The sequence below is a fragment of the Scyliorhinus canicula genome, chromosome 14 (genome assembly GCF_902713615.1).
Source record: "Scyliorhinus canicula chromosome 14, sScyCan1.1, whole genome shotgun sequence".
NCBI classification, from domain to species: Eukaryota; Metazoa; Chordata; class Chondrichthyes; order Carcharhiniformes; family Scyliorhinidae; genus Scyliorhinus; species Scyliorhinus canicula.
The window spans coordinates 121,792,032-121,812,224 of NC_052159.1; the positions used below are offsets into that span (position 1 = coordinate 121,792,032).

Consider the following 20,193-nt stretch of genomic DNA (forward strand, 5'->3'; position numbering starts at 1 on the left):
TCCAGTTTAAACAGATAGAGGAGAAGGATTTGAAAAGCCACATGGAAAGGTCCTGGAGAGCTGTTCCAGAGATGGGTTTTGAATAGGGTTCCGAAGGAACTTCACTAAGAGCAGAGAAATTGCTTTCTAAATGCAAGAATCACCTTTGCCTGCCTGAAGTCGAATGGAAGCTGCATGTTCCTTTGAAGTGCTGTTTAATGGAAGCTTGTTTACTAGGGTTAAAAAAACTACATTCATCTGTTATTGTTAGGGCTGAAGTTTAAAAGTTTAAATATTGTTTTTCTTTTGTTTTAATGAAGTTTGTTTATAAAATAATCAAGTCCTATTTTTATGTTATAACTCCTGGAACAAATCAATCTTTCCGCACTGCATTAAAATTAGTTCTGGTCCAGTACCTTAGCCACTGCTGAGAGCTGACCAGTTATCCATATCAGAACAATAACTCAACAATATGAAAAGAGCAAGTATGTGATTAAGGCAGACATAATTCAATTATATTGCAAGTTGAATCATTTTATTTTTGACTTTCCAGTTGGTTAAATCCACTGTTTCGAATTGGATACAAAAGGAGGCTAGAGGAAAACGATTTGTACAAAGTGCTTCCAGAAGATGGATCAGCAAAATTAGGAGAAGAACTCCAGAGGTATTTCTATTTTGTGCCTTGCTCCCTTGAATTGCACACGTGCACATTCAGCGTCAATTTGACCAACGTAGACTAGGGGTTTGTACTTGTACACAATAACAGATGTATATTTGTAAGTTTGGATAATAAAATGTGTTCACTTTGGTGGCCATAATGTCTGAGTTCCAGGGCAGTGTAAGGGGGGGGAAGCACACCAAATATGCGATGAGGAACCCTGATCCTTCACTCCTAAATCGTTGGCTTTGAAAACAGACCAAGGCAGGCCAGAAGCACGGTTCAATTCCCATACCAGCCCCCCCGAACAGGCACCGGAATGTGGCGATTAGGGGCTTTTCACAGTAACTTCATTTGAAGATTACTTGTGACAATAAGCGATTTTCATTTTATTTCATTTCATTTCACCCATGGAAGTTCCCAGGTAAGCTTTGCACAGCCTGGGAACTTCCCCAGGGCAATTGCCTTTCACTGGGAACTATCTGAAAGTGTGGTTTAAAAAAAAAAAAAAAAATTCACAATTTGTGTTATGTCACTAGATACCCGGAAAATGTTACAAGGAGTAAAGCCAGGGCACAGACCTAGGCTGGCCCTCATGGGACGCCACTGACCACTCCCTTCAAGTCTTACCCATTCACCTTCGCCCTGACCTGTCACCGATCGTTGAACTTAACTTACCTGTTTTACGGCATCTAATGTAAAACAAAATGGGGCATGGTCTCCTTGCGTCCTTGCGTGGAACTGAGCTGCCCGCAACCTTTCACCCCGGGGGCGCGCTGCTCTGCCCAGCTCTTGCCTGGCCTCAGTCAGAATGTTGGGGCGAGATAGGATTGAAAACATTTCAGGTCGTAGTATTGAGTATTAATCATGTCAGACAGTGTTGGTGAAGAGTTTTGTTCAACTGTGTTGTGAAGTTGGATCAGGACTTGTCTGTGTGATAGCAGTAGATTTTCCACATCGACTCACGCTGATAACATGCATTTGAAATTTTGGACATGTTGCCCTCAAATTTCCATGTGCTGGAGATGTTGGATGATGATTTAACACGTATAGTTTTACAACATTATAACAGTAGTAGTAGGAGCATTTCAGATGGCATGGCAATTTCCTGCATTCCAGTCATGACTTAAAATTATTTGTGGTAAGTAATATAAATAAATAACACTTTTTAGCCATTGAGTGATATAGGCTATCCATTGTGATTACAAATTAAAAAAAAAATCTTTTTTTTGGCATTTCTCATATTTATAAACAGTTGTTTATAAATTTTACATTTTACATTTTTCTTGCCTGTGCTAATTTACTTTATTGTACAGAGAGGTTTATTTTGTCCTTCGTTCAACTGACCCTTTGTACATTTTGTTACCCTCTGGATTCCCCCACCTTCCCCATTGTCCCTCCCTTTGACTTTTTCTTTTATTTTCTGGGAAAAGGGGGGAGGTAGCTCCCTGCCCCCCTCCCTCCTCTCCTCTTGTGTTTCTCCCCACCTTCCTTCCTTCCGTCTCTCGCTCGCTCTCTCTCTCTCTCTCTCTCTCTCTCTCTCTCTCTCTCTCTCTCTCTCTCTCTTCCCCCCCCGCCCCTCCCGGGTTCCTCATCTATCTTGGTTTTTTATTCTCAGCTTGCTCCTCATTGCTGGCCTCAAACATATTTTGGAACAGGCAGACAGACTGCCCCCAAGTATCCAGGAAGCCTTCCTCTGAACCTCGGATGGAGTACTTAATCTTTTCCAGGTGGAAAAATTCAGAAAGGTCAGCGAGCCAGTCTGCAGCCGTGGGTGGTGCTGCTGATGGCCAGCCGAGCAGGATTCTCCGGTGTGCGATAAGGGAAGCGAAAGCAAGGGCGTTAGCCCCATTCCCTATGTGTAGCTCTGGCTGCTCCGATATCCCGAAGATTGCCACTATTGGGCATGGCTTCATCCTCACCCCCACAACCTTGGACATTGCCTCGGAGAAGGCTGTCCTGAAGTCAGCAAATTTGGGACAAGCACAAAACATGTGGGTGTGGTTGGCCGGGCCTCTCTGGCACCGTTAACATTTGTCCTCCACTCTGGGAAGAACCTGCTCATTCGGGTTCAGGTCAGGTGCGCTCTGTGCACCACTTTGAGCTGCATTAGGCTTAGCCTTGTGCAGGAGGAGGCAGAGTTAGCCCTGCTCAGTGCTTCGCTCCAGAGTCCCCACCCTACCTCTGTCCCCAGTTCGTCCTCCCATTTAACTGGTCTCGTCCAGTGGTGTTCGAACTCTTTCCAGTAGCTGTCTGTATATTTTGCCACATACCCCCCTTCTCGTTGCTTGTGCCGATCAGGTCTTCCAGTAGTCTGGTTTCTGGGGCCCCGGGGTACCCTACTGTCTTTTTGCAGAGGAAGTGTTTTATTTGGAGGTGTCTCATTTCCTGCCTTTTTGCTAGTTTCCACTTCCTCGTCAGTTCATCCAGTCTCGCCAGTCTGTGCCCTCCGTAGATGTCCCCGACCGTCAGCGTTCGACCGCCCTACCTCCATCCTTTGAAGGTGGTATCTGGCATGGCTGTTGGGAATCTGTGATTGCCGCAGATGGGGGTCATGGGGAACATTTTAGTTCTCCCAAAGTGTTGTCTCAGCTGGGTCCACGTTCTCAGCGTGGCTGCTACCACTGGGTTGTGTATCTTGTTGATCGGGATGCGAGTGCTGCTAGCCAGGGCCCGGAGGGTCATTCCTTTACAGGATGTCTCCTCAATTTGTACCCAATCTGTGCTGGGTTCTTTTACCCATCCCTTCACATTTTCTGCCATTGCTACCCAGTGACTAAGTCGTCACTGTTACAGAACAGTGACAAACTGATCTTGCTAGTGTATTTTCCTGTTTGCACTGGCATACTGTCAACAGAGGTGTCAGTGTGAGATCCATGTGCCGGCAGAATAGAACATTAATTAGTTAACCCCAACTCCCCTCCACAGAGCAGATATATTAGGGGGAATTTTTTTCCCTACAATTGGCAGAAGGGGCAGCAGTTAACAGTTAAAAACTAACAAATTCCCCAACCATTTCTAAATAAACAATTTGCATAATATGTTGGTGTTCTACTCACAAGGGCACCAGACACTACCCGCCTTTTAAAAATATTCAAATCGGGTCCCACTGTTGTGAAGCTGATTTAAATTAAGTGTTGGTTAACATTTGGTTTCCTAGCATTTTTGGGGAGTTATTTCTGCTTTCTCCTGTGAAGACTGAACTAAACTATTTGTTTAATTACTCCACCATTTCCTTATTCTTCTTCATCAATTCTTCCGTTCCAGACTGTAGATGACTCCTCTTTGGATCTAATATTAGCCTCAATTTATGTTGTTAGCCCTGGTGGACCGCTTTACCTGTTGTTATTTTGCACCAGAAAGAAATTTATAACTGTTGAAATGCATGCATTTACTTCTTAAATACTAGCCATTGCCGATCCACCACCTTGCCTTTCAATGAATTGTTATGGGAGAGGTGTTTTCAGAACCCCAAAATGTATCATGGAGTCCGACCTTTAATGGATTGTTGCTTTTGAAGCACACGGCTTATTCCCTCGGTGTGGTATTACAATTATGGACACATGGGTTTTTAAACAAAACAATGTTTATTCCATGAACTCAACTTAACCTTTTACAATAAACATTGGATCTCTTAACACCCCTTACTTCAAAGATAACCCCGAAAATAATACACTACCCAATCCTGCAAACTGTTCTTTTAAACCTCCAAAAGACTTCAACCCTTCAAAAATAGGAGCACAACAGGTTACATTCAATATATTTATAGTCCAGCTCTTTCCCTTCCTGCAGCTCTCGGCAAACCAGCCAGGCACTTTTCAGCTGCTCTTTCAAAACTGAAACTAAAAACGTCAAAATGGCTGAGCTAAAAGCCCAGCTCCACCCACACTCTGACATCACTGCATTTCTTAAAGGTACATTGCTTAAACATCCATTTCTTAAAGGTACTCTCACATGACACCACCCCACAAGAAAAAATAAATAAACCATCAACTTCAAGGTGGTTTCATTTTTCCACTTTTGCACCATCCACTAAGAAATGCACACAGTAAATATATATTTTCATTGAAAGAAAACAACACACTCAAACAGGCATAATAATATAGTCCATTTTTCTTTGTTCTTCTTACTCCAACTGAAAACCTTCTCGATTGACAGTCTCTTTGAACAAGAAAATCTCTGCACAATCCATCCATTCCTCTACACCTCGGCATTTCGCTTTAGAACCAGATACTTTAGTTCAATCTGATCACAGAGCCCCTTGCAATTCTCCAATACAGGAACATTGGTTACGACAGCTTTCAGGCAGTCAAATGCCTGTTGAAAGTCCGCTGTCCATTGAAATTTTTGACTTTTCTTTAGCAAGTCCATCAGTGGAGTAATCACGCCACAAAACTTTTGAACAAATGTTCGATCAAGTCCACTCATGCTAAGAAATCGCATTATTTCCCTTCATCTTGAGGGTCTCGGAAACTCCTCAAGGAAAGTTATCCGGGCTTCTCCAAATTCACTTTCGGCTAGGTTCATCACCAAACTCGCCACCTGAAGTTGATCGAAGAACTCCATACGATGTTTTAAATGTTCTTTCCATGTCTGGACGTCGGAAATAAAAGCAGATTGTCCCACTTTCTCAATGCAATCCTTCAAACGTGGGATAGGATAAGAGTCCGTTCTTGTAACTGCATTCACCTATTGATAGTCCACATACAACCGTTGGGTACTGTCTGGTTTAGGTACCATCATTATGGGTGAGCTCCATTGGCTGCAACCCACTTCAATTACGCCATTTGTAAGCATACTCTCATCTCTTTGTTAACCTGTGCCAATTTTAAAGGGTTAAATCTATATGGATGTTGTTTGATCGGAACAGCTTTTCCCACTTCTACATCATGTATAGTCATTTTAGTACTTCCCAATTTATCTCCACAAACTTGCCCATGTGACATCAATAACTCTTTCAGGTCAATTTGTTTTTCCTCTGGAAGGTAACTTAACAATTCATCCCAATTTTTAAGAACATCCTCATTTTCCAATTTAATTTGAGGTATGTCAAATTCACAGTCATCTGGATTTGGTTCGTCACTTTGAGTTAGAATCATTAAAGCCTCCTTTTTCTCTGGGTGGTTGTGATGGGAGATTTTAACTTCCCCAACATTGAATGGAATTCGTGTAGTGTTGGAGGCGTAGATGGAGCAGAGTTTGTAAGAGCATCCAGGAGAGTTATTTAGAGCAGTATGTAAATAGTCCATCTCGGGAAGGGGCCATACTGGACCTGGTATTGGGGAATGATCCCGGCCAGGTGGTTGATGTTTCAGTCGGTGATTACTTTGGGAATAGCGATCACAATTCCGTAAGTTTTAGAATACTCATGGACAAGGACAAAAGGGGTCCGAAAGGAAGAGTACTAAATTGGGGAAAGGTAGAGTATAACAAAATTCGGCAGGAGCTGGGGAATGTGGATTGGAAGCTGCTGTTTAAGGGTAAATCCACATTTGAAATGTGGAAGTCTTTTAAGGAAAGGTTGATTAGAGTGCAGGACAGACATGTTCCTGTGAAAATGAAAGATAGAAATGGCAAGATTAGGGAACCGTGGATGACGGGTGAAATTGTGAGACTAGCTAAGATGAAAAAGGAAGCATACATAGGATCGAGGAAACTCAAAACTGATGAAGCTTTGGAGGAATATCGGGAAAGTAGGACGAATCTCAAACGCGCAATAAAGAGGGCTAAAAGGGGTCATGAAATATCTTTGGCTAACAGGGTTAAGGAAAATCCCAAAGCATTTTATTCGTATGGAAGGAGCAAGAGGGTAACTAGATAAAGGATTGGCCCACTTAAAGACAAAAGAGGGAATTTATGCGTGGACTCAAAGGAAATGGGTGAGATTCTTAATGAGTACTTTGCATCGGTATTCACAATGGAGAGGGACAAGATGGATGTTGAGGCAAGGGATGGATGTTTAAATACTCTCGGTCAAGTTGTCATACGGAAGGGGGAAGTTTTGGGTATTCTGAAAGACATTAAGGTGGACAAGTCCACAGGACCGGATGGGATCTAGAACATAGAACATAGAACGATACAGCGCAGTACAGGCCCTTCGGCCCTCGATGTTGCACCGACATGGAAAAAATCTAAAGGCCATCTAACCTACACTATGCCCTTATCATCCATATGCTTATCCAATAAATTTTTAAAAGCCCTCAATGTTGGCGAGTTCACTACTGTTGCAGGTAGGGCATTCCACGGCCTCACCACTCTTTGCGTAAAAAACCCACCTCTGACCTCTGTCCTATATCTATTACCCCTCAATTTAAGGCTATGTCCCCTCGTGCTAGCCACCTCCATCCGCGGGAGAAGGCTCTCGCTGTCCACCCTATCTAACCCTCTGATCATTTTGTATGCCTCTATTAAGTCACCTCTTAACCTTCTTCTCTCTAATGAAAACAACCTCAAGTCCATCAGCCTTTCCTCATAAGATTTTCCCTCCATACCAGGCAACATCCTGGTAAATCTCCTCTGCACCCGTTCCAAAGCTTCCACGTCCTTCCTATAATGAGGCGACCAGAACTGTACGCAATACTCCAAATGCGGCCGTACTAGAGTTTTGTACAACTGCAACATGACCTCATGGCTCCGGAACTCAATCCCTCTACCAATAAAGGCCAACACACCATAGGCCTTCTTCACAACCCTATCAACCTGGGTGGCAACTTTCAGGGATCTATGTACATGGACACCGAGATCCCTCTGCTCATCCACACTACCAAGAATTTTACCATTAGCCAAATATTCCGCATTTCTGTTATTCTTTCCAAAGTGAATCACCTCACACTTCTCCACATTAAACTCCATTTGCCACCTCTCAGCCCAGCTCTGCAGCTTATCTATGTCCCTCTGTAACCTGCAACATCCTTCCGCACTGTCTACAACTCCACCGACTTTAGTGTCGTCTGCAAATTTACTCACCCATCCTTCTGCGCCCTCCTCTAGGTCATTTATAAAAATGACAAACAGCAACGGCCCCAGAACAGATCCTTGTGGTACGCCACTCGTAACTGAACTCCATTCTGAACATTTCCCATCAACTACCACTCTCTGTCTTCTTTCAACTAGCCAATTTCTGATCCACATCTCTAAATCACCCTCAATCCCCAGCCTCCGTATTTTCTGCAATAGCCGACCGTGGGGAACCTTATCAAACGCTTTACTGAAATCCATATACACCACATCAACTGCTCTACCCTCGTCTACCTGTTCAGTCACCTTCTCAAAGAACTCGATAAGGTTTGTGAGGCATGACCTACCCTTCACAAAACCATGCTGACTGTCCCTAATCATATTATTCCTATCTAGATGATTATAAATTGTATATTTTATAATCCTCTCCAAGACTTTACCCACCACAGACGTTAGGCTCACCGGCCTATAGTTACCGGGGTTATCTCTACTCCCCTTCTTGAACAAAGGGACCACATTTGCTATCCTCCAGTCCTCTGGCACTATTCCTGTAGCCAATGATGACCTAAAAATCAAAGCCAAAGGCTCCGCAATCTCTTCCCTGGCTTCCCAGAGAATCCTAGGATAAATCCCATCTGGCCCCGGGGACTTATCTATTTTCACCTTGTCCAGAATTGCCAACACTTCTTCCCTACGCACCTCAATGCCATCTATTCTAATAGCCTGGGTCTCAGCATTCTCCTCCACAATATTATCTTTTTCTTGAGTGAATACTGACGAAAAGTATTCATTTAGTATCTCGCTTATCTCCTCAGCCTCCACACACAACTTCCCACCACTGTCCTTGACTGGCCCTACTCTTACCCTAGTCATTCTTTTATTCCTGACATACCTATAGAAAGCTTTTGGGTTTTCCTTGATCCTACCTGCCAAAGACTTCTCATGTCCCCTCCTTGCTCGTCTCAGCTCTCTCTTTAGATCCTTCCTCGCTTCCTTGTAACTATCAAGCGCCCCAACTGAAACTTCACGCCTTATCTTCACATAGGCCTCCTTCTTCCTCTTAACAAGAGATTCCACTTCTTTGGTAAACCACGGTTCCCTCGCTCGACCCCTTCCTCCCTGCCTGACTGGTACGTACTTATCAAGAACATGCAATAGCTGTTCCTTGAACAAGCTCCACATATCCAGTGTGCCCAACCCTTGCAGCCTACTTCTCCAACCAACACATCCTAAGTCATGTCTAATGGCATCATAATTGCCCTTCCCCCAGCTATAACTCTTGCCCTGCGGGGTATACTTATCCCTTTCCATCACTAATGTAAAGGTCACCGAATTGTGGTCACTGTTTCCAAAGTGCTCACCTACTTCCAGATCTAACACCTGGCCTGGTTCATTACCCAAAACCAAATCCAATGTGGCCTCGTCTCTTGTTGGCCTGTCAACATATTGTGTCAGGAAACCCTCCTGCACACATTGTACAAAGAATGACCCATCTAATGTACTCGAACTATATCTTTTCCAGTCAATATTTGGAAAGTTAAAGTCTCCCATAACAACTACCCTGTTACTTTCGCTCTTTTCCAGAATCATCTTTGCCATCCTTTCCTCTACATCCCTAGAACTATTAGGTGGCCTATAGAAAACTCCCAACAGGGTGACCTCTCCTTTCCTGTTTCTAACCTCAGCCCATACTACCTCAGAAGAAGAGTCCCCATCTAGCATCCTTTTCACCACCGTAATACTGTCCTTGACTAGCAGCGCCACACCTCCCCCTCTTTTGCCCCCTTCTCTGAGCTTACTAAAACACCTAAACCCCGGAACCTGCAACAACCATTCTATCCCAGGTTACTGAGGGAAGCGAGGGTCGAAATAGCTGGGGCCTTAGCAGATATCTTTGCAGCATCCTTGAGCACGGGTGAGGTCCCGGAGGACTGGAGAATTGCTAATGTTGTCCCTTTGTTTAAGAAGGGTAGCAGGGATAATCCAGGGAATTATAGACCTGTGAGCTTGACGTCAGTGGTAGGCAAACTGTTGGTGAAGATACTGAGGGATAGGATCTATTCACATCTGGAAGAAAATAGACTTATCAGTGATAGGCAGCATGATTTTGTGCAGGGAATGTCATGTCTTACAAACCTAATAGAATTCTTAGAGGAAGTGACAAAGTTAATTGACGAGGGAAGGGCTGTAGATGTCGTATACATGGACTTTAGTAAGGCGTTTGATAAGGTTTCCCATGGCAGGTTGATGGAAAAAGTGAAGTCGTATGGGGTTCAGGGTGTACTACCTAGATGGATAAAGTACTGGCTGGGCAACAGGAGACAGAGAGTAGTGGTGGAAGGGAGTGTCTCAAAATGGAGAAGGGTGACTACTGGTGTTCCACAGGGATCCGTGTTCGGACCACTGTTGTTTGTGATATACATAAATGACCTGGAGGAAGGTATAGGTGGTCTGATTAGCAAGTTTGCAGATGATACTAAGATTGGTGGAGTTGCAGATAGCGAGGAGGACTGTCAGAGAATACAACAAAATATAGATAGATTGGAGAGTTGGGCAGAGAAATGGCAGATGGAGTTCAATCCAGGCAAATGCGAGGTGATGCATTTTGGAAGATCAAATTCAAGAGCGGACTATATGGTTAATGGAAGGGTCTTGGGGAAAATTGATGTGCAGAGAGATCTGGGAGTTCAGGTCCATTGTACCCTGAAGGTGGCCACGCAGGTTGATAGAGTGGTCAAGAAGGCATACAGCATGCTTGCCTTCATCGGACGGGGTATTGAGTACAAGAGTTGGCAGGTCATGTTACAGTTGTATAGGACTTTGGTTCGGCCACATTTGGAATACTGTGTGCAGTTCTGGTCGCCACATTACCAGAAGGATGTGGATGCCTTGGAGAGGGTGCAAAGGTGGTTCACCAGGATGTTGCCTGGTATGGAGGGTGCTAGCTATGAAGAAAGGTTGAGTAGATTAGGATTGTTTTCGTTGGAAAGATGGAGGTTGAGGGGGGACCTGATTGAGATCTACAAAATTATGAGAGGTATGGGCAGGGTGGATAGCAACAAGCTTTTCCCAAGAGTGGGGGTGTCAGTTACAAGGGGTCACGATTTCAAGGTGAGAGGGGGAAAGTTTAAGGGAGATGTGCGTGGAATGTTTTTTACGCAGAGGGTGGTGGGTGCCTGGAACGCTTTACCAGCGGAGGTGGTAGAGGCGGGCACGATAGCATCATTTAAGAAGCGTCTAGACAGGTATATGAATGGGCGGGAACAGAGGGAAGTAGACCGTAGAAAATAGGAGACAGGTTTAGATAAAGGATCTGGATCGGTGCAGGCTGGGAGGGCCGAAGGGCCTGTTCCTGTGCTGTAATTTTCTTCTTTGTTCCCTTTCAAAGTACCTTTTAAGCATATTCACATGACACACTCGGTGAGTCTTCCTTCTATCTGGTGTTTTTAACCACATAATTCACCTCACTTAATTTCCTTTTTATCTGATACGGTCCACAAAACCTAGCTTTTAAGGGCTCACCTACCACTGGTAACAACACTAAAACTTTATCCCCACTGGCAAAACTACGAACTTTGGATTTCTTGTCCGCTACCCGTTTCATCACATTTTGTGCAACTTTCAAATGTTGTCCAGTGAATTCACCTGTTCTATTTAATCATTCCCTAAAATTTGACAGGTGATCCAATAGTGTAATTTCCAATTTCTCACCCACCAATTTTTCCTTAATCAACTTAAGTGGTCCTCTTACCTCATGACCAAAAATTAGTTCAAAAGGACTAAATTTGGTAGACTGATTAGGTGCATCCCTAATTGCAAACAATACGAATGGGATTCCTTTATCCCAATCCTCCGGATAATCTTGACAATACTCCCTCAACATTGTCTTTAATGTCTGATGCCACCTTTCTAACGCTCCCTGCGATTCTGGATGGTACGCAGTTGATTTAAATTGTTTTATTCCTGAGCTATCCATAACTTCTTTGAATAACTTTGAAGTAAAATTTGATCCTTGATCCGATTGAATTTCTGTGGGTAGTCCATATCTAGTAAAGAATTTAAGTAACTCCTCCACAATCCTTTTAGCTGTAAAATAACGTACTGGAATGGCCTCTGGAAACCTAGTAGACACATTCAGTATAGTCAAAAGATATTGGTTCCCACTTTTTGTTTTAGGAAGTGGTCCTACACAATCAATTAGGACCCTTGTAAAAGGTTCCTCAAATGTGGAATGGGTATTAAGGGTTTCATCACTGCTTGAAGTTTCCCTATCACTTGACATGATTGACAAAATGTAACTACATCTTTATGTAGTCCCTGCCAATAAAAATGTTTCTGGATTTTAGCTTGAGTTTTCCTTATTCCCAAATCATCTCCCACTGGTACCTCATGTGCAACTCGCAACACCTCCTTTCTATACCCTACCGGCTTAATGAACTTCTGCCCACTTTTCATCCACCTGCATATTGTAAAGGTCTCCATTTTCTCATCAAGACATCACTTTTACGGTAATAACACTCTGGTATACTTCAGATTCCTCTTCCGTATATGCTTACTGATATATCCGTTTTATTTCTACACCTTTCTGTTGTAACACCGGCAATTTTCCTGAGCTGAAAATATCAGCCTCATCCTCCACCTGTCCTTGTTCTTTTTGAACCAGCTGATCAAAAATTATTTCTGATAATTGCACTTCAACTTCATCTTCACTCTTTGATTTCTCCTCTTGTCTTAACCTGTGACTTTGCGACCTTGTTACTATACAATCCGGAAAAATCCCAGGATATTCGTCCTTCAACACTTCAGTTGTCTGATTTTTCACTGGCTTATCAACCACAGTAGGCATCACTACAACCTGCGATCCAGCTATATCATTACCTGTGATAAACTGTATTCCTGGACAAGATAGTTTATCTGTTACTCCTACTACCACTTCACCACTCTTCACTGGACTTTCCAACCGTACCTTATAAATGGAACACTACTCCTCTCACCCTGAATTCCACATATCACCACCTTTTTTGGCAACATTCTTCTCAAACTGCATAATTCCTCATCTCTTACCATTAAAGATTGACTAGCCCCTGTATCTCTTAAAATTGAGACTTCTTTACCTGCACAAGTAAATTCTTTAAAGACATCTTGGGCAGCACGGTAGCATTGTGGATAGCACAAATGCTTCACAGCTCCAGAGTCCCAGGTTCGATTCCCGGCATGGGTCACTGGCTGTGCGGAGTCTGCACATCCTCCCCGTGTATGCGTGGGTGTCCTCCGGTTTCCTGCCACAGTCCAAAGATGTGCAGGTTAGGTGGATTGGCCATGATAAATTGCCCTTAGTGTCCAAAATTGCCCTTGGTGTTGGGTGGTGTACTGGGTTATGGGGATAGGGAGGAGGTGTTGACCTCGGGTAGGGTGCTCATTCCAAGAGCCGGCGCAGTCTCGATGGGTCGAATGGCCTCCTTCACTGTGGAGTCTATGATAATCTGGCATCTTCTTAACGATGACTTCTTGAACAGGCTGTACAATTGTTTGCACCTCCTTCGTTTCCCTTGGGCTTTCCTTTACGACTTCAACAAAGCCTACTGTCTTATTCTGTTTTACCACATCAGCCTTTCCAGTGCTTTTCTTCAACCACCAACACTCACTTTACATGGCCTAGTTTATTACAGTGAAACCATTTGAAACTTTTAATTTCTTTTCCACCCTCCTGGATTTCTTTTTTAATCTGAGGTACATTCTCTTTATTGTCTCCCATCAGATCACCTTTACCTTTACCACTTGAGAATTTCTCATGTCCCCAGTTTCTATCCCTCACCGGCTGAAACTGATGTTGGAAACCAATCTATGATTTATGAACTAATTCCTAATCATCTGCCATTTCTGCTGCTCATCTCACACTTTTAACCCTCTGCTCTTCCACATGAGTTCTCACTACATCATGAATTGAAATTTTCAACTCCTCCAAAAGTGTAATTTCTCTGAGAGCTTCATACCTTTGATCTATTTTCAAAGCCCTTATCCACCTATCAAAATTACTCTGTTTGAGCCTTTCAACCTCCATGTATGTTTGACCAAATTCTTTCCTTAAATTTCTAAACCTTTGTCTGTAGGCTTCAGGCACGAGCTCATATGCACTTAAGATGGATTTCTTCACCTCCTCATACGTCCCAGATACCTCCTCCGGTTGTGATGCAAACACTTGACAAGCTCTACCTACCAGCTTTGTTTGAATCAGTAACTCCCACATGTCCTGTGGCCATTTCATTTGTTTAGCTACCTTCTCAAATGAAATGAAAAAGGCTTCCACTTACTTCTCGTCAAACTTAGGCAATGCTTGGACATATTTAAATAGATTCCCACCAAGCCTTCGACTATGACGCTCTTTCTCACTATCCTCATCACTATCATCCAACTGTATTTTAACTGATTGTCATGTTTCATGGCCATTTTCTGAAGTTCAAACTCCTTCTCTATATCTTTTTCCCTGATCTGTATCTCCCTTTCTTTTTCCTTTTGTTCTGCTAGGGTTATTCTTTCTTTTCTCCTTTCTTCTCTCTCCTTTTCTTTTTCCTCTCTCTCTCTCTTTCTTTTTCCTCTCTCTCTCTCTCATGTTCAAGCCACTTTAATTCTTTCTCATGTTCCATTTGTTTAATTTGCAACTGAATTTTTGCCATTTCCAATGAGTCAAACTCTATCTCAGGCAACTTGAAATGCTTAACCACCGCCATAATTACCTCATCTTTTCGCATTTTGTCAGGTAATGTTAACTGCAATGTTTTTGCCAAATCAAACAGTCTGCTTTTAGTCTCTGTCCGTAAGGTACTGCGTGTGACCATCTCCAGCCCCAAAAACGTGTGAGCCTCTGGACGAGCCATTGTCCACAACACACTCCCCATTTAAACTAAAATACCACACCGGAAAAGCAACAATCCTTCACTGCCTTTAAGTTCACCAAAGCCAATCCAATAGATAGACTTTTATCCCGGACGAGCCTCCAATTGTTATGGGAGAGGTGTTTTCAGAACTCCAAAATGTATCATGGAGTCCAACCAACCCCCCCTTTAATGGATTGTTGCTTTTGAAGCACACGGCTTGTTCCCCAGGTGTGGTAGTAAAATTATGGGCACATGGGTTTTTAAACAAAACAATGTTTATTCCATGAACTCAACTTAACCTTTTACAATAAACATTGGATCTCTTAACACCCCTTACTTCAAAGATAACCCCGAAAATAATACAACACTACCCAATCCTGCAAACTGTTCTTTTAAACCTCCAAAAGACTTCAACCCTTCAAAAATAGGAGCACACCAGGTTACATTCAAAAGGTACTCTCACATGACAGAAGTTACAGAATCTATTGTAGTCAAGTTACATTTTGGAATACAGATGAAAGTTTCAAAATTTGTCGATTGAATCCAAACCTGCGGCAGAAAGTGAGAGTACAACCAATCAAATGCAGCAGAGAATCTGGCAGAATGGGCAGAAAAATGGCAGATGGAATTCATTACAGAGAACAATGAAGCGCTGAATGTTGGCAGACGTATCGGATTGGGCAATTGTCTTGTGAGAGTACCTTTAAGAAATGGGTGTTTAAGAAATGTATGTTTAAGAACTGGGTGTTTATCAGTGATGTCAGAGTGTGGGCGGAGTTGGGCTGTCTGTCAGCTTTTTACATTCATTTTAGGCTGTTTGCTGCAGGGTGTGGTTTTAGTTTCGTTTTCAGTGTTGGAGCTGAAGCCAGACCAAGTAGGTGCACTGCTGTTCTCTCTGTCATCAAAAGACTATCTCTTGATCATTTGGTGAGGAAAAGATGTTCCCATTAGTACAAGGACATAGAGGGTTTTGGTCTGGAGATGCAGCGGATCCAGAGGTGTGCAGGTTAGGTGGATTGGCCATGATCAAAGCGCGGGATTACGGGGATAGGCCCACTCCCCCGTCCTATGCAGATGCTCTTTCTGAGGGTCGATGAAGCTGAATGTACTGTAGGGTTCTGTGATCCATTTTAAAAATAAATTTAGAGTACCCAATTATTTTTTTCCAATTAAGGGGCAATTTAGCCTGGTCAATCCACCTAACCAGCACATCTTTGGGTTGTGGGGTTGAGACCCACGGAGACACGGGGAGAATGTGCAAACTCTACACAGACAGTGACCCGGGGCTGCGATTGAACAAGGCTCCTCAGTGCCGTAGGCAGCAGCGCTAACCACCGTGCCACCCGCGATACTGTGACTCTACGCGAGAATTGAGGAAGAGCTTTTTTACTCAGTGACTGGTAATGGCTCAGAAATCCAGGATGGTGGAAGCAGAGATGGCACTTGAGGACTTGCACTGTCTGGGACCCCATCATACAAGCGTCGGCTGAATACCTATACTGTGCAAAATAAGGAATCATAAGTTATACGACCCCTCATTCTCCATTCTTTCTTTTGATCTGAATTGGTGGTGGTGGGGGGGGGGTATTTTCCACCCTCGTTTTAGGAAGTGGGAATGATGCGGGGGGGTGGGGGGTGCGGTGCGGAATTGAGTGAGGGACCCAAAATAACATAATGGTGACTTGACTCAAAAGCTGAGATTCCAGACTTCCGGTGATTGACATGTGAAAACAAGTCGCACGAGACGTGGCTCCTGCCAGGGCCATTGCATTTTGATCCCTTTTGCCTGGTTTTTCGGGAAAATTTGTTTTCCAACCCAGCAGGTTGCGTGGATGATGGATAGATGACTGAGGAATGTCAAAAGCACAGCGAAAAAGACGACGGGGGAAATACACCCAGCGGGTCGCCCGGCATAGAAATCTGAGGAGCAAAGATGGTGGAGGCGTCCGTACCAATCCCGTTAGAGACGCTGGCAGGGGTGGTAGCGCAGGAGTTGAAGGAGTTTAGAAGGCAGATGGATGGTCAATTTGAGCGGCAAGGAAAGGAGATTAAAGGGTAGTGTTTGGCCCGAAAAAAGAGCACACAGACGCCACAGCATGGGGAGACGCTGAAGGGTGTGGAGGAGGCCTTGTCGAGGAATCAGGTGAGCCTGTCTTGCTGGAAGCTGAAATGCTGCTCATGGTAGAGAAGAGTAAGAACCTGGAGGCTATTCTGCTCATGGCAAGTGAAAGGGCTTGGAGGCTAAACTGGAAAATCTGGAGTATCTCAGCGTGGTAGGTTCGCAGGAGGGAGTGGAGGGCCTGAGACCAACCGAGTATTTTGCAGAGAGGTTCCCTCCGTCTGTTGTTGCCGGGGGGGGGGGGGGGGGGGGGGGGGGGGGAGTTGTTCGCCCCTCTGGAGATGGACAGGGTTCATCGGGCGCTGCGGCAGAAGCCACCGCCAAATGAGCCACCACAGGAAGTGATTGTTCACTTTCACAGTTTGCGGTCGAAGGAGCGGATCCTGGAGTGGGTCAAAAAGAATGGGCACATTGACTGGGATGGGCACACGGTGTGCATTTATTAGGCACCTGATCTGGCGAAGGGGCGGTGTATCCAGCGAGATGGAGAGTCATGATGAACTGGAAGAATCACTATTTTGACACGCAGGAGCAGGTGGAGGCCTTCATTGAGGATGAGGGACTGCAACTGGCTTGAGGTGGGCTGCTGGGATTATGGATGTGAAAGTTGGGTTTGGTTGGTTGTAAATATTGAAATAGATTGTTATATCATTCTTCTTTTTGCTTGGAGGTCGGTGTGAGGATTATTTTTTGAAGCCAGTTATGGGGGATGGTAAAGGGAGTGGATTATATGGTAATTGGAGGGGAAAAGGAGTATTGTAAGGATGCTGGGATTTGGATAAGGGAATAATAGGGAGGGTGGGTTAGGGGAATGGTGTTAATCTTTTGTGCAGGACCCTGGGGGATGGTAGGTCTTTGTTCGCACTTGAGGGGAGCAAGTAAATGGGAGTCATGTGGCGGAGGGGCTGCAACTTGTTGGGCCAGTTTAGGGAGGCTTGCTGAGTATAGAATTTTGTTTGGGTTAGGGTGGGGAATGGTGTATATTGGGGGGGGGGGGGGGGGGGGGGGGGCGCGTGTGGAGTTTTAAAAATAAATTTCAAGTACCCAATTCTTTTTCTTCAAATGAAGGGACAATTTAACGTGGCCAGTCCACTTATCGTGCGCATCTTTGGGTTGTGGGTATGAGATCCACACAGACACGGAAGAATGTGCTTGTTTGCACTGAGTGCTGAATTTGGGTGCATTTGAGTGCTATAGTGAGAGTTTGGCGACTGAGGGATAATAAGGGTTCATTTTTATCTGAAGTAGAGTCTTTTATTTAGTTAATTAACTTAAAAGTTGCTGTTTGGTTTGGAAGAAGGTGAATTTTCAATCAGCTTTAAACAAAGTTTCTACTTACAGCTGCTTACAGCTGTAGCTTGTTAATTAGTTAATTGGATTAGACCAGTTTTCAGAGGCTAGATTTACAATATAAAGGTGAGCCAGTTACAGTGCAGACTTTCGGTGCATTTGACTGCTACAATGAGAGTTTGGTGACTGAGGAGTGCTGAATTTGGGTGCATTTGAGTGTAATAGTGAGAGTTTGGTGACTGAGGGAGTTAGGTGAGGAGGGAGTAAGGTGCTCCTTTCATTTCATTTCCTACATTTCCTCAAAAAGGGTGAAGGGAGCCACGAGTTTACAGAGAGTACAATGACTGGGAGCAGAGTCGGAGGGCGGAGTTCCAGTTGGTCCAAGGTGCAGCTATATTCTGTAAGGTAAGAGGGGATAGAGGCTTGGGCAGTTGCATGCTCCTCCTGTAGGATGTGGGTGGTGAGGGATACCATCGTGGTCTATACCTGTGGGAAGTGCACCCAACTCCAGCTCCTCAGAGACCATGTTAGGCTGGATGTACTTCGGATCATCCGGGAGGCAGAGGGGGTAATAGACGAAAGTTACAGGGAGTTAACTGTCATAATATACATCTATGTATATAATGGAGTGCAGACAGGCAGTGATTGACACACAGGATGACCAGTAAGCACACAGAACAGAGCAACCAATCACCAGACAGGACACTACCACTATAAAGCCAGAGGTCACTAGGTTTCCTGCGCTTTCGGGACCCAGCCACTGAGATAGTCAGAGTTTGTGAGCTAGTCAGTGCAAACACCATGTGGTAGCTAGTAAGTCTGGTCAGGCTAGTACTAGGTCTCCAGTCAAGTCAGTATAGTGTCAACCCACAGTTGAACATGTACAGTAGTTAAGACGTTAAATAAAATCTTGTTGCATCCTTATCAAGTGTTGGGGGTCTGTCTTTCGCTGCACTCCAAGTGCAGTCCACATTGACCCAACCTGCCTAACTCATCAGTAACCACACCCAAGATACAGGACAAGAATAGCTGGGTTACAGTTGGGAGAAAGAAAACGAACGGGCAGACAGTGCAGAGATCCCTCGTGGCCGTTCCCCTTCAAAACAAGTATACCATTTTGGATGCTGTTGAGGGTGAGGGTGGGGGGGGGGGGAGGGGGGGGGGGGGGAGAAGAGATGACCTACCGGGGGAAGGCCTGAGCGGGCCAGGTCTCTTGCACTGAATATGGCTCTGCAGCTCAGAAGGGAAGGGGGGAGAATAGAAAAGCAATAGTGATAGGAGACTCGGTGGTTAGGGGCAGGGATGCCAGGGCCAGGGATGTCTCGGATCATGTCTTCAGGATCCTTAAGGGGGAGGGTGAGCAGCCAGAAGTCGTGGTGCACATTGATACCAACGGCGTAGGTAGGAAAAGGGGTGTGGAGGCTGGAAGTTCAAAGCCAGGACAGACAGAGTTGTCATCTTGGGTCTGTTGCCAGTGCCACATGATAGTGAGGCTAGGAATAGGGAAAGAGTGCAGTTGAACACGTGGCTGCAGGAATGGTGTAGGAGGGAGGGCTTCAGGTATTTGGATAATTGGAGCGCATTCTGGGGAAGGTGGGACCTGTACAAGCAGAACGGGTTGCATCCGAACCAGAGGGGCACCAATATCCTGGGAGGGATGTTTTCTAGTACCCTTCGGGAGGGGGGGAGGGCGGGGAGGGGGGGGGGGGGAGGGAGGGGGAGGGGGGGAGAGGAGGGAGGGGGGGAGAGGAGGGAGGGGGGGGGAGAGGAGGGAGGGGGGGGGGAGGAGGGAGGGGGGGGGAGGAGGGAGGGGGGGGAGGAGGGAGGGGGGGGAGGAGGGAGGGGGGGGGAGGAGGGAGGGGGGGGGAGGAGGGAGGGGGGGGAGGAGGGATGGGGGGGGAGAGGGGGGGGAGGAGGGAGGGGGGGAGGAGGAGGGGGGGGAGGAGGAGGGGGGGGAGGAGGAGGAGGGGGGGGAGGAGGAGGAGGGGGGGGAGGAGGAGGAGGGGGGGGAGGAGGAGGGGGGGAGGAGGAGGAGGGGGGGGAGGAGGGAGGGGGGGAGGAGGAGGGGGGGGAGGAGGAGGAGGAGGGGGGGAGGAGGGGGAGGGGGGAGAGGAGGGGGAGGGGGGTAGGAGGGGGGGAGGGGGGGGGGGAGGGGGGTAGGAGGGGGGAGGGGGGGGAGGGGGAGGGGGGGGAGGGGGGGGGTTTTTAAACTGATTTGGCAGGGGAATGGGAACCAAAATTGTAGTCCAGCAACTAAGGTAGCCGATGTTCAGGACCTCAAAGCATGTAGTGAGGAAGTGGAGAAGGTAACACTG

General features: G+C 45.5%; 1 protein-coding gene across 1 annotated transcript in view; it reads left to right on the plus strand.

The window, feature by feature from the left end:
• Window positions 1–20,193, plus strand: part of abcc4 (ATP-binding cassette, sub-family C (CFTR/MRP), member 4) — a 655,673-nt gene that overhangs the window by 90,967 nt on the left and 544,513 nt on the right. The window contains exon 2 of the mRNA XM_038817953.1: window positions 533–643. Coding sequence (XP_038673881.1) covers window positions 533–643 — 111 coding nt within the window. The remainder of the gene's footprint in view (window positions 1–532; window positions 644–20,193) is intronic.